Raw genomic sequence first — 14996 nt, 5'->3', positions numbered from 1 at the left:
TCTCTCTCTCTCTCTCTCTCTCTATATATATATATATATATATATATATATATATATATAGAAAACTACATACACATAGATGCACTATGATCTAAAGTATTGGACTCGTGCGCAACACGGGCATAAGCCGTCTAGTCTATTTCTAAGAGTGAGTTTGAGACAGGATCGTCAACCAACCAAGGGAAATTCTGTCATTTTACTCAATCCAAGTCTCTATCAAAGTGCAGGGCTGCAGGCTATTGAATTTCCAGATCGGAAAAGGGCCAAATATACCCCTGTACTATCAGAAAAGGATCAAATATACCCCTCGTTATACTTTGGGTCCAAATATACCCCTGTTATTATACTTTGAGTACAAATATACCCCTTCTCCGTTAAGTTATCCAATGTGGACATGTACACACACGTGACACTGACATTTTATTGAGATGGACGCCACGTGGCATGCCACCTCAAACACCCAATCCATTTTACTTCCTCCCCTCACCTTCTTCCACCACCACCATTGCAACTATGTTGGTGGTGGAATAGGAGTAAAATGCGAAAGCTAAAGTGGAACTGGTAATGATTCAACCAACCCATTTAAGGAACGAAGCTGGCATTACTTGGGTATAACAAGCTCGAGGAGAAGAAGGTGTTAACCCTTTTGCTAATTTTTCATCTTTTAACTGCAATTCAGCTACAACCTTTCCTTTTCTTTAGTTATATCTCTTGAATTTTATTTGTCTGTAGTGCTTTCACTGGCAAGTAATGGTCTTTTTCCTTCCTTTTGTTTTAATTCTGTTCTGGGCTATATGTTGGGAATAAAATAGACCCGCAAAAAATAATATTCATGGTATTAGTGATAAACGTGGAACACTAACTTATGGTTAAATCAATAAAGCCTCACCCCAAAAGGAATTCGGCAACTTTGCTTCAAAAAGCAAACATCTGACTCTTTCCATCAAGGTCCTGTTCATCCTCTCTGCTAAACCATTAAGCTGAGGAGTCTTAGGAGGAGTCTTCTGGTGTCTGATACCCTGTTGCTTGCAGTATTCGTCAAACGGTCCACAATATTCACCACCGTTATCAGTACGAATACACTTCAGCTTCTTTCCAGTTTCTCTTTCAACTGAGGCCTGAAACTGCTTAAAGACACCCAACACTTGGTCTTTAGTCTTTAAGACGTAGACCCAAAGTTTCCTTGAGCAATCATCAATAAAGGTAGCAAAATAAAGTGCACCACCCAAAGTCCTTGTCTTCATTGGACCACATAAATCTGAATGCACCAACTCAAGCAACTCTGTCTTTCTTGAAGGAGGATGAGACTTGAAAGAAACTCTATTTTGTTTTCCAGCCAAGCAGTGCTCACACTTTTCTAATTTAGCACTTTCGAAATTTGACAATAATTTCTTTTTGGCCAGAACATTTAGTCCTTTCTCACTAATGTGGCTAAGCCTCTTATGCCATAACGTTGAAGAGCTATTGCTCTCAACTGCATTCACCATATCAACACAGGTAGAGGCCGTAGTCCAGTATAGACCACGACGCTTTTCGCCACGAGCCACAATCATGGAACCTTTAGTAAGCTTCCACTTTCCAGCACCATTGGTACTGATATATCCCTCATCATCCAAAACACCAACAGAGATCAAGTGCAAACGAACATCAGGTGCATGCTTTACATTGTTTAAAACTAGTTTAGTTCCAATACTAGTTTTCAAACAAATCGTTCCAACACCAGCCACCCTAGATATAGTCTCATTACCCATACTCAAAGTTCCAAAGTCACCCGGAGTATAGGATGAGAAAAATTCCTTCCTTGATGTCACATGAGATGCGGCACCACTGTCCACAACCCAGCTTGACTCATCACAAGCAATGTTTATCAGATCCGCATCAAGGACAGTAACAAGATCTTCTGTAGTGACAGCGGCAACACGATTGCCATCTTCTTTCTTTTCCTCCTTATCTCTATTTTCCTTTTTCAAAATCCGGCAGAACTTCTTTGTGTGCCCTTTTTTCCCGCAATGATAGCAATCAATATCTTTAAGTCTGCTTCTTTGCTTCTATGATGTTCTCTATTTTGAGAACCACGATTCTTGCCTCTCCCCCTAGTGTCAGTCACCAAGACATCTGATGATGAGGTAAGCGCTTACGTCACGACTATGATGAGGTAAGCGCTTACATCACGAAAATGTGAACAAAAGAATTGGCTTGTTGGCCAATTCCACAATTGCTACCAATGTGATTTTGTCAAAGGAAGAAAAATCTTCCTTCCTTAAAATATGGGATAGGGTACTGGACCCCACAAATCTCCCCCTCCAGTCCCATTCACCTGAAGGAGGGTACACTGGCTTCTAATTTGAGTGCATGCCAACAAGTTCTTTGCACAATTCGAACTTGTCTCTCGGTACCGCCTTGGTCAGCATATCTGCAGGATTTTCACTCGTGTGAATCTTCTTGACCTGGAACAATTCACTCTCCACTTGTTCACGAATCCAATGATACCTGACAGTGCGACACACTTCTGCAACTTCGACTGCCATGGTATAGCTCCCCCTGAAAAAAATAAACAGATATCCAGTAGTGGATTTTCTGTTATCAAGGTCACCTGCCATATCAGAATCTGTATAGCCTTTCCAAATTGGATTTGATCCTCCAAAACACAAGCATTCATCTGAGCTTCCTCTTAGATACCTGAGTATCCACTTCACAGCTTCCCAATGCTCTTTCCCTGGATTTTCGAGAAATCTGCTAACAATACCAACTGCATGAGCAATATATGGTTGAGTGCATACCATTGCATACATCTTGTTGTTACCAGTTTTCCGAGCATACAAACTTTCAAGATGCTCCCATAGGGTCCGAGCATGTGTCTCTCCAGAAATATGGTTCAACACATTATCGTCAACCCACTGTCTAATAAAGCCGCAAACCTGCCGATGCAACAAATTCCACTCTTCATCTGATTTATTATCAGGCTTTTTATTTCCAAAGACAGGTTGATGAAAATTCTTGACATAGAGCAAATCTTCCATTTTGCCCTTTCAAATGGCATAATTTACGCCTCTCAAGGTAACCATTCTACTAGTGTTGGCTTCCATCGTTTATCACAAATACAAATACTATTTTATTCGAAGACCAAAGTAATTCTTTTCTGATGTGGAAGTTCAGACTGTGCTGCAACCACAGAGCATACTCAGACAGAACCTTGGCTTTGATACGACTTGTTGGGAATAAAATAGACCCGCAAAAAATAATATTCACGGTATTAGTGATAAACGTGGAACACTAACTTATGGTTAAATCAGCAAGAATAAAATGCAACAATAATGACACCAAAAATTTACGTGGAAACCCTTCTAAATAAGGGAAAAACCACGGCCAAGAGGAGCAGCTGATATCACTATAGCGAGGAAATTTACACTGTGTAGTAACGAGTACAAATACTCCTAAGACCACTACACCCTCAAAAAGAAAAACACTCTTTTGATTTTCCCACCTCACTATAATATCACTCACACTCTATTTTTCTTCACAGACTATTTTCTTACAGTCTATGGAACATCTCACTTTGCTCTCACTCAGATGTATTGTCTGAGATTTTGATGTGTATAGCAAATGATCTTGGTGTGTTACAAATGAACCATAAGCTGCCTATTTATAGGAATGAATTTCCTATGGTGAGGTAAGCGCTTACATCACGATTATGATGAGGTAAGCGCTTACATCATGAAAATGTGAACAAAGAAATTGGCTTGTTAGCCAAGTCCACAATTGTTGCCAATGTATAATTTATCAAAGGAAGAAAAATCTTCCTTTCTTAAAATATGGGATAGGGGACTGGACCCCACACTATGGACATACAACGGAATCGCCGGAGAGCTGACCAAGCTGGCATGCTTTAGTTGAAAACTAGAGACTCGGAATCGGTTAACATTCTTCTATATTTAATATTGGGAAAAGGTCAAATTTCCATGAACTTTGGGAAATCAGATTTATCCCCCTTTATTAGATCGATCCTCATAGTTATAAAAGTGAACTTTTTTTTTTTGGTAGCAAATATGTTGCAGTGGTGATGGAAGAAGAAGGTGAGGGAGGAAGTACAATGGGTTGGGGGTGTGAAGTGGCATGCCACGTGGCGTCCACCTCAGTAAAATGTCAGTGTCACGTGTGTGTACATGTCCACATTGGACAACTTAATGGAGAAAAAGTATATTTGAACTCAAAGTATAACGGCAGGGATATATTTGGACCCAAAGTATAACGAGGGGTATATTTGATCATTTTTTTGACAGTATAGGGGTATCTTTGGCCCTTTTCCGTTTCCAGATTGACATGCGTGCGTCTCATAACATTGGGAGCAAATGAAGTCTATGTACATTTCTGAAAATGTTGGTCCCGACTGTGGGCCCTATTTAGTAGCATTCAAAAATCAAGACCAATTAAATTCTTTTTCGGTCTTTCTAAAATTACCGTGATATCTAATCTAATTAATTGTTCTACAGTTCTATTTTGCCACTTTCAATTAAAGTAAACCAATGGATTAATTATAAATTTAAATAGAAAATGTATTTGAACGTTGTGTCATTTAGACATATGAATTTAATTTATATATTATGAACTAATAAAAGTTTAATTTATTTTCTAACCTTAGCAAATTAAAATTTGATAAGCTAATAAGTATTCTTTGGATCAAATTTATAACAATGACAAAAAAAAATTACATTTTAAAACTAATAAAATCAAAATTTAATCTCTTATAATAGACTGGTTGCGTTAATTTTCAAATTAGTTCATAATTCTTAATATTAACATTATTTTGTCTTAAATAAGAAACGGAAAAGAATTTATTTTTATGCAAATTATCTCTTTTAAAATATTAATTAATTCTATGTAATATTATATTGGCAAACTTTGAGTTTTCACAAGCTTTATGTTCAGAGCCAAACATAGCGATTTTCCATTTTACTATTTGGGACAAGACATTATTTAATTTAATTGATTTGATAAATACCTATACATCGTAAACAAAGAAAACTTCAGTAAAAGAATTTAAAACTAAATCTTGATAGGATAATCTAAAATACGCTTATGATTTAAAATTATATGTAATATTTTTCATTACAGTGACATAAATTATACAAATACTTTATTATGCATCAGTTTATTACAAATAAAGAATTGAAATAAATATTGTATCATGCTAACATTCTTTTTTACTAACGGTTAAGATAAATTACACACTTAGTTTTGTTCAATAATGATTTACTCTATTTATTTATAAATTCAACTAATGAGCAGGAAACTGGAAAGTAAGCTCTCCAGGATAATAATGTATAATAATTCATCCTCACGAAATTATAGATCAACTTATGAGCAAGAAATTGGAAGGAATGACCTTTAGAACAATAATGCATAAAAAATCAACCTCGTGAATTTATATAATACAATTGTAAAAAAAAAATGAATGCTAGATTCATGGTACTTTATATTTTTTTGAAAAAAGAATTTTATCGTAATTAATACTATGCTAATACATCAAGCATGTTCCAATTGAGGTTGATGAGTAAATGAGGTGACTTTTTTTTTTAAATGGTTAACTTATTTACATAATAGACATTTGAGTTTACACACAGAGAGTTTATCAAAATTTAAGTTTGAAGTATCTAATAGGAATAATTTATCATGTGTTCAAGTGCTTAGTTGGAAAAAACATATGTTTAAGTGTCTAAATAAAATTTATTGGCAAGTTTAAGAAAATGTCAAGATATTAAGCCCTAATAATGACAATACTTGACAAAATTATAGGATTAAGTTACTTTATTACTTTAATTATTCTAAAGTTTAGCCTAGGACCAACAAAATGTTGGTTAAAATATCCACACAAATTTGTGAAATTATATATACCTTTTTTCTTTCAATTTCCATTAAATAGGCAAAATATAAATAAATTTTAAATTTACTCTATATGTAATTGATGGAGTATGAAATTTCAAAAAAAAGTCACATCGAGCCCGTGCGAGCACGGGCTTCAGATTATCTAGTACAATTAGAAGTAGTGATCTTACAATTGCTAAGGTGAAAACGCTATAGCTTAGTTCATTAGTGAAGTGGCACTTAAGGTTCGTTTTCTCTTTAAGCTCGTTGCCTGTAATGTTGACATTTAGAATTGTTGGAGAAAAGGGAGCCAATACGAAATGTTTCTCTCCTTTCTTGTAGAAAAATATTTTTTTTCTTCTGTTTTATGAATTGAGGGGAAGGAGAAAAATGGAGGTAAAATAGAACCAAATGACGTCAAAAAGAGAACTCCTTGTTTGGTTAGCTGAGAAAATAAGAGAAGATGGAACATATTGTGGCTTGCAAGGAAAATGTTTATAGGACCTATGTTAATCTCGGCACGGGTTGGCTTTTCAGGGAGCTTGTGTCATCGCGTTCATGGAATATACTATTGTGACTTCTCTTCTTTAAGAAGGTTAAGAGCCTGTTTGGATGGGTTTAAAAAAAGCAGCTTATAAGCTGAAAACAGCTTATAAAGCAGGTTAAGAGCCTGTTTGGATGGGCTTAAAAAAAGCAGCTTATAAGCTGAAAACAGCTTATAAGCTGCTCTAGATAAGTTAAGCCAAACGGGCCAAATTTTTTTTTTTGCTTATTTTAAGCACAAAGCAACTTATAAGCCAATCCAAACGGGCTCTAAATAGAGGCAAATCTAGGACTTGAAACTTATGAAGTTTAGATTTTAAGACAACAATCTTAAGTGCTAGTAATTGAATTAATTTTGTATATATTTAATGAATTTTTCTAATACAAGTACGAAATTTGAGTCAAAGCTATTATATTTTTATTGAATTCTTATACTAAGGCTACATCCTCTTGATGCTAAGCGCCACTTTGCTAGCTGAAATTACTTGTGCTTTAAGATAATGTTCATTATGAGGGACGTAAAAAAATGAGAAAATCACTGTGTAACGATTGAGACATGCAGATAATGATCATTCTGAGGGGCGTAAAAAATGAAAAACCTTTACTCGGGGTTAGGTTATAAAATCCCTCACTCTCGCTTGTATCCCATCCGATTTTTCATCACTAAGGTTATTATTAGACATCATTGTTGTCAGAGGCGGATCCAGGATTTGAAGTTTCCGGGTGCCATGCGTCATTCAATCAATTTGGGCTTTGGGTCGGATTATTCGTCTTTTCGAACTTTGATTCGGGTTATTGGTCTTTTCCGATGAAACATTTATTTATAGCAATATACAGAAGAGAAAAGAATAAAACTTTCAATAATATTACTAATATCATAAATATCCATCATTCATTTACAATTGTCCTCGACGAGGTTTCATCTTCTGAAAATGATCAATGACGACATCATTACTTACATTTGTGAATACATCACGCTCTGTGTAACAAACTAAACAATCATTCAAATATTGATCACCAATGCTATTTCGCACTTCATTTTTGATCCGTTTCATGGATGAGAATGCTCTCTCCACAGTTGCGGTAGCAACAGGTAAGATCAGAGTTAATTTCACAAGTAAATAAACAAGTGAATAAGTATCCACAAGATTTGCCTCAACTAATGCTTTTGCCAAATCACGAATTCCTTGCAAGTTGGAGAACTTGGGATTACCACTTCGCATATGAAATATGAAAGTATCGAGTTGGTAACTCAAATCTCGAATATGTAGTTCATCAAACTCATCTGGGTAACACTTTGCTAAAGTCATAATTCTACCTTTATCAAAATTAGCAAAAGAATTGATAGGATTCAAGCTACCCATCCCAAGAAGCAAATCACTACTCACTACATCAAAGCGATCATTAAGCTCTTGAAGTTGCACATCAATCACATCACAAAAGATTTCAATACGCAAGTGGTGTGAATAAGAAACACCAGAAGACTTACGCTTTGACTTTCCAGGAAAATAAGACTCATCTAACTTGGGAATCAAAATATCTTGTGCATCACAAAATGAGGAAACATCATCCAACAAAGGCCTCCATCCAGTTTCCCTCATATGTTGCAATCTTTCTTTTGCAATGTTAAGAAACTCCACGGCATTAATAATATCTTGATCCTTTTTTTGTAAAATTTTGCTCAACTCATTTGACATTGCTAACACTTTCAACATCAAGTGAAGCATAAAAACAAACTTGAATGTTTTAATCTCAGTCAAAAGATATTTTGCTTGATTTCTATCACTTGAGGTGGAACCTTCATGTTTAATCACTTCAAGCACATGAACAATAGTTGAGAAAATAATAATAAAATTATCTAATGTTTTGAAATGTGATCCCCAACGAGTATCACCTGGTCTTTGAAGTCCGCGCATTTGATTTAGTCCTCGTCCAGTATGAACTTCACCTGATTCAAGTAACTGCTCCAACTTTTCAGCTTGATGATGACGAATCAAATCTCTACGCTTAAAAGATCCTCCAACAACATTCAACACATTAGTAACATGATCAAAGAAGTCTTCAACATCCCCATGTTTTTTAGCAATAGCTACAAGTGTTAATTGCAATTGATGAGCAAAACAATGAATGTAATATGCCGATGGACTGTCTTTCATAATCAAAGTTTTGAGACCATTTATCTCTCCTCTCATATTACTAGCTCCATCATAACCTTGCCCACGTATTTTGGACGGACTTAGTGAGTGATTAGAAAGCAAAGAGTAGATTTCCTTCTTTAACGAGCATGCCGATGTATCACTAACATGCACTAGACCGATAAATCGTTCTACCACCTCACCATTCTTATCAACATACCGCAACACAACAGTCATTTGTTCTTTGTGTGAGATATCTTTGGACTCATCCACTAATATACCAAAGTAATCTCCATTCAAGTCTCCAATTATAGCTTTCACTGTTTCTTTTGCACAAGCGTGGACAATATCTTTTTGGATCATAGGACAAGTCAAAGTATCATTTTGTGGAGCATTTTCTAATATCACTTTTCCCACATCCGGATGTTTATCCCCGTGCCATCGCAAAAATCCTAAAAAGAAGCCTTGATTTGTTGAAGATTCACTTTCATCATGACCTCGAAAAGGCAACCCATGGTGCAAAAGAAGTCTTGCCACATCAATTGAGGCTTCCAAACGCATTCGATAATCATTTTTTTCCTTCTCGGAATGTTTTTCAAGAACAACTTGAATTGATTGATGATGATTTGACAAATCTAGCATCTTCTTGAAACATTTATCATGGACACTATTAACCTCACCAACATGCAAACGAAACCTTTCAAGAGCCCTATTCCAACTCCTAAAACCATTTTTCGTATAAAACTCACCCGCAATTCCATGTACAAATTCATTTTTGAACAAATAACAACATAGGCAATATGCAGCATCTTTCTTCATGCTATACTCCAACCAATTAGAATGTGGACCTTTGTACCAACTTGAAACAAATTGACGACCTCTATTTCCTATTTGAGTTGTAGGAAATTTTTTCAGTAAAGGTTGAAAAGGTCCTGTTTGAATATAATGTCTCCTCACTTCATCCCGAATTCGAGGGTTGTATTCAGCAATAGGTATCCTTTCTCCTGGATCAGCTTCAAGCGATCCTAAATCGAGCACATCTATAAGTTGAGAACGATTGACATCCATACTAGAACTCGGTTGAGAACAATTAAATTTTGTGAGAAATTTATCCATCTTCAAAGAATCAAAGCACTTCCCTACAAAATGAAAGTTCAATTCACCTCACAATTTGAAGTAAAGCACCACAAATTTAAGCAGCCAACAAAAAACACACAAAGCAATATGCCAACTTCTTTACAAAAATGTACATACCCACAAGCAAAATTACACTTTTATACATAACTCTACAAAAATTCACTATTGATCCTACTATTCCATTCCTTCCATTTTCCTTTGTTTCTTTCTTTGTCATGCATATAAATCGATTATCCATCTTTCAGAATCCAAATAATATGTGAATTTTTGTTCACAACCCAGATACTATTTTGCTCAACAATATGTGAAACTGGTCTAAAAAATGAATTCTTTTGCACAACCCAGATACTCTTTTGCTCAAAAATATGTGAAAACTGATTTTTTGTGCACAGCCCAGATAATCTTTTCTCTCAAAATATGTTAATTTAGGCTGAAAAATGAATTTTTGTGCACAACCCAGATGCTATTTTGCTTTAAAATAAACAAAAAATTACGAATTTTGAAAGTAAAATGGAGATTTAGGTAGAATTTGGATACTGTTTTTTTTTTTTGCTAAAAAGTCCTGAAATAGTGAATCTGAACTGCCAAAATGGAGTTTTTAGTACAAAACCCAAATACTGTTTTGATTAAAGGTCCATAAAATATGTGAATTTCTATTGCAAAAATGAAGTAGCTAAAAACTGAGAAACTATTTTGACAAGAAGCAGCTAAAAATGACTCTCAATCAAGAATCAAGATTACAACTTTTATACGTAGATGTACAAAACCCACAAGCAAAATGACAACTTTTATACATAAATGTACAAAACTCACAAGCAAGATTACAATTTTAACACAAAAAAGCATTTTTGTAAGAAAAAAAACTCAAAAGAAATCAAGAAAGAAAGATGAAAAGATCCTTACAATAGGTCAATGGAGGAATCTGTCGAATGGGATTGGCTTTGGAGCAATGAAAAAGGTTTGTTTAGTTGATAAGAATTGAGAAGTTAGGGTTTGTTTCTTTGAGAATTGAGAAGAGGGAGAAAGGGTTTGTGTCTTTTTTTTAATGAGAAGGAAGAGAGGGAGAGGGTTTGTGTCAAGAATTAATAAATTAAGTTAACAAAGACTGCTACAGCTCATTGTGTCTGTTGAGCAGCACTACAACACGGGTTAAAAAAAAAATTATGCAGCCGCTGGGGCTCGATCCCGCGACCAGAGAGCAGAAATTAAAGCCTCTGTCCACTGGCACCAGCAGGTTACTTTGTAGTGGGGGTGCCACTTTAAATATTTGTACATAACTTCTGTATATTACATATATATTCATAGAGTTTCGGGTGAAGCTTGCGGGTGGCGTGGCACCCCCCGACCCTTAATAGATCCGCCCCTGATTGTTGTTCAGGCTCTTAAGCACTTCAGTGTTTTCGGTTACTACTCCCCGAAGACGTTGCCAGTCAACTGCTCCCAAGATATTTTGATAAGAATGTCTTGCCTTACTTTATTTATCTTACTTATTAAATTGTCTTGCTTTATTTATTGATATTATCTAGCAAATGAGTATTAACAACATCATTGTTTATTTATCTTAATCTGCGTGCTGCGTGTTCTTGAATCATTGATAAAATTCAATTGTTACTCTAAGTCATAAATTTAGGGGTAAACACAAATTACATTAAAAATAAATTACTACACAAGTCATATCAAGTGACATGATCGCATGAATGATCCTTTATTAAACATGCAAAGAAGAGGAACCATGCACCTAAAATTAAATAATAATATGTATTTTATTTTTTATTTTTTATAATGATGCCTCCTTCCACCGGAACTTCATTCACCTTTGTTCTTCCACTAAGTAAGTGAAGGAATGCTTGGTTCATTCCTAAAGAAGTTTGAAGGATCCACCTTAGTCTTCACATGAACCAATCTATCAAAATTAGTCTTAAAATGCTTAATCCCCCAAACCTTAGCTTGCCCATAGCTTGTATATCCCTTGATGTTGTTCACACCAATATCAATATCCCTATAGTTGATATAAGCAGCTCTTGGAAATTTTAGAAACAGAAAGAGCCATGTAAAAATAAAGCCTTCTTATCCAACTTATATGACTTTCAACTATTTCTTATTTCTCTCTTCATCCCAACACACCAAATATTCGATTTTGTATAAATCCCTGGATCTGTGAGGGAATGGAATAGATGATGCTTCAATCTCATCCAGTTTTCCACCATATGGATTCATCTCCAGTTGTGTTGCTACGGCTTCATCTTCAAAGAATAATTTCCAGATTCCTTCGAGACCTCCCTCTGGGATTTGACTGATGCACATAGTCAGATTTTGCCTTGAAGTGGCGCTTCGAGCGTTGAACCCTACATAGCAAGACATCAAGAGGTTCACCTCTTGGGAATCCTGCAAAGTACAATCTAGACTCTATCCAGCTCATTTCGATGCAATCTTCTCTTCTCAATCCTAATTGAAGGAAATTTCTTGCATGATGGGAAGTAATCGATCGATTCCACCGAGGAATATGGAGATGAATGAAGCTACAATTTTTAATTTGTTTTTATCACCTTATTCACTTAAGTTCACTCTATTAATCAAGATCCTAATGAACAAATCTTCCTGTAATTTTGGAGCAACATATTGCCACTTATGAACAATTTTGTGGCATTTGTTCCAATGTCTTTTTGAGTTTGAAAACAGTTACTTTCTCAAGAACATCTACTAATTTGATTTTCCATGCAATGACAAGTTCAAAGTTATTACATCCACCTCCTCTAACTGCCCAAAATAAATTTTCCCCCGTGGAAACCCTATCAAGAATTCTCCCATTCGCGTCGATCAAGCGTGCATCTACAATGTTATCTGCTGCTAGGCCATATTTTCTCAACATAACTCCATAACTACCTCCACTAAAATATCCACCCACACCAACTGTCGGACAGATCCCAGCTAGAAAACCTAAGGTTTTGCTTTTCTCCGCGATTTTGTAATAGAGTTCTCCGATAGCGGATACAGCTTCAACCCATGCACTCTTGTCATTGACATTAACATTGATTGTTCTCAGGTTAATAAGATCAACCATAACGAACGGAACTTCAGATGCATAAGAAAGGCCTTCATAGTCATGTCCTGCACTACGAATCCTAACGTGCATCCCAGTTTCCTTAGCACAACGAATGACTCATTGGATTTCGTATTCACTTATTGGGGTGATAATTACAGGAGGTTTAGGAGTTTCAGTGGTGTTGAACCTTAGGTTTTGTCTGGAGAATTGAAGGACCGATCAATAAGAAGAGTTATTTGGGGTGTAAATTGATGAAGTTTGGTTACTATGAGATAGGCATTGGATGAATTCTTCGTAGTTATTAGCTGACGCTGCCCATGAAGTTGATGAGAAAACAAGAAGTACTAAAAGAAAGATACCCCAAGAAATCTTCATTTTGCTTGAATTTTGTTCAGTTGTGCTATGGAAATGAAATAGCAAAACCCCTTCTATTTATAATGTGTGAGGAACTAAATTTATAAAGGAAGAATATCCAAACCATCCAGATCAAGACCACCATTCGAAATAAAATCAATGATTTGCAATAGGAAAAAGAGTGACCATGCGACTATATTATGATTATCTAGTTCTAACTTTTATTTCAATTCCTTACTATAAGCCAAGTTTGGTTAGTTAATTATTACAAAATAATTTGTTAACTATCTAGCTTAAAGATCTTTAAAAATTCTTCTTATGTAAAGAAAATAAAAGACTGACCATATACACAATATTATGATGAGCTAGTTCAAAATTTTAAATTCAATTTCTTACTTTAAGAAAAGTTTGGTATACTTTTACAAAATAAGATAGTTTGAGATCTAGCATCACGAATCAAGATCTAAAATATTTTTCTCTTACAGAAAGAAAATAAAATAACCACCATAATAATATAGTATTATGATAAAAAAAGAAAGAAAATAAAAGAATGACAATAATATTATAGTATTATAATCTAGCTCTAACTTCTAAATTCAATTCCTTACTTTATTCTAAGTTTGGTAATTCTGTTACAAAATTAAAGTTTGTAGCCTAACTTTTAGATTTATAATTTTCTTCTTACAGATGGAAAATAAAAGACCGGCAATAATAATACTATTATGAATTTATGATAACTAGTTCTAAATTCAATTGAACTTTGAGGGCTATTTATGTAATAACATAGATAATGTCTTTTATTTATTTATTTATTTTTATACGTGATAATTTGTCTTAGCCGAAAAAGCAAAAGAAAAAGATAAACAAAAAATTGATAAATGTCATATAGATGATTTAGCCCACTATATTTTTTTTTTTTTTTTTAAAAATTCTATCTATTTTTTCCTTGACCCTTGTTACTACATATTGTTTTAGAAGCTTATCTAGCTACAAAAGTATTTGGTCGAAGGCTCTGGATGACATTCATATCGGTTATAATTAGTTCTACCAGATATGATGACCGACGAATTGAGGTCCTCTTCCACTCGAAGCTTTATGCTGTATTGGTTATACGCGTCGTTCCAAGCCGTAGGAGAAAATTTCCTCGAACTTTCCTTGAGTTTTCTTGTAGCTTCCAAACTCTGAATATTCAAGTTGTCATTAAAGGCTATTACAGACCAATTATCTAGAACATTAGACAACAGCATTCTTTCCCTCTGGAACCGATCCACAAACACTCGGAGCAACTCCTCCAGTCTTTGCTTGATTGCAAAGATCCATTTTTCTACTAGCTGAGCTCCGTTGTGTGCCTTCATGAAAGCATATGCTAATTTTGCGAACGACCCGATAGATAGCAAGGTTAGTATCTTCTTCCTACCTGCAGATTGCTAGTAAGCAAACATATATTATGTGGATGAAGGAAATGCCAAAAACTGCGATATTCCAGCTTCCAAGTATTTGTGATAATGCAAATATATTTTTCTTATAATATCTTAGTGTTCTTTTGAAAATGATTCTACTTTATGAGCATGTTTCAAATGGTCCTTGCTTCACTATAATCGGTATCAATCTCCAGACTTACGACTTAATATTGAGTTCTGAAATTTGACATTCCTAGAAACGCATCTTCGGTAGAGGAAGAACGAGCACTACAAGAAAAAATATATTTGGCAACAAAAAAATTTGTTGCCATAAATTGATTATTGTTGCAAAAAGTACTTTTGACAATTAAAAAAAATATTTTGTTGCATGAACTTTTCCCAATGGTTGTTATTGCAACAACGTGCAACAACTTTTTTTTCCATTGCTAAAAAATACTTTTTGCAACAAAAATCAATAATATGGCAACAAAAAAAATTCTTTGGCAAAAAATATTCTTTGTC

At 34.8% G+C, this 14996-nt stretch overlaps 1 protein-coding gene and 1 pseudogene across 1 annotated transcript; both read right to left on the bottom strand.

Annotated features, from left to right (window-relative positions):
* Nucleotides 1-7246: 7246 nt before the first annotated feature.
* LOC132644304 (uncharacterized) lies at nucleotides 7247-10962 on the bottom strand. Its single transcript, XM_060360894.1, has 2 exons — nucleotides 10581-10962; nucleotides 7247-9679 (listed from the first exon to the last, which is right to left on the bottom strand). Exon 2 carries the CDS (start codon nucleotides 9654-9656, stop codon nucleotides 7302-7304), a length of 2355 nt encoding a protein of 784 aa, XP_060216877.1. The 5' UTR covers nucleotides 9657-9679; nucleotides 10581-10962; the 3' UTR covers nucleotides 7247-7301.
* Nucleotides 10963-11504: 542 nt separating this feature from the next.
* LOC132616533 (tetrahydroberberine oxidase-like) lies at nucleotides 11505-13095 on the bottom strand (annotated as a pseudogene).
* Nucleotides 13096-14996: the final 1901 nt, after the last annotated feature.

Source organism: Lycium barbarum, chromosome 1, assembly GCF_019175385.1.
Source record: "Lycium barbarum isolate Lr01 chromosome 1, ASM1917538v2, whole genome shotgun sequence".
In the NCBI taxonomy this organism is placed as follows: Eukaryota; Viridiplantae; Streptophyta; class Magnoliopsida; order Solanales; family Solanaceae; genus Lycium; species Lycium barbarum.
The sequence above is the reverse complement of the archived record's forward strand: the minus strand, read 5'-3'. Positions and strand labels throughout refer to the sequence as shown.

Excerpts from the sequence above, each read along its gene's own strand:
- LOC132644304 (XM_060360894.1), bottom strand. The coding sequence starts at position 9,656 with ATGGATAAATTTCTCACAAAATTTAATTGTTCTCAACCGAGTTCTAGT.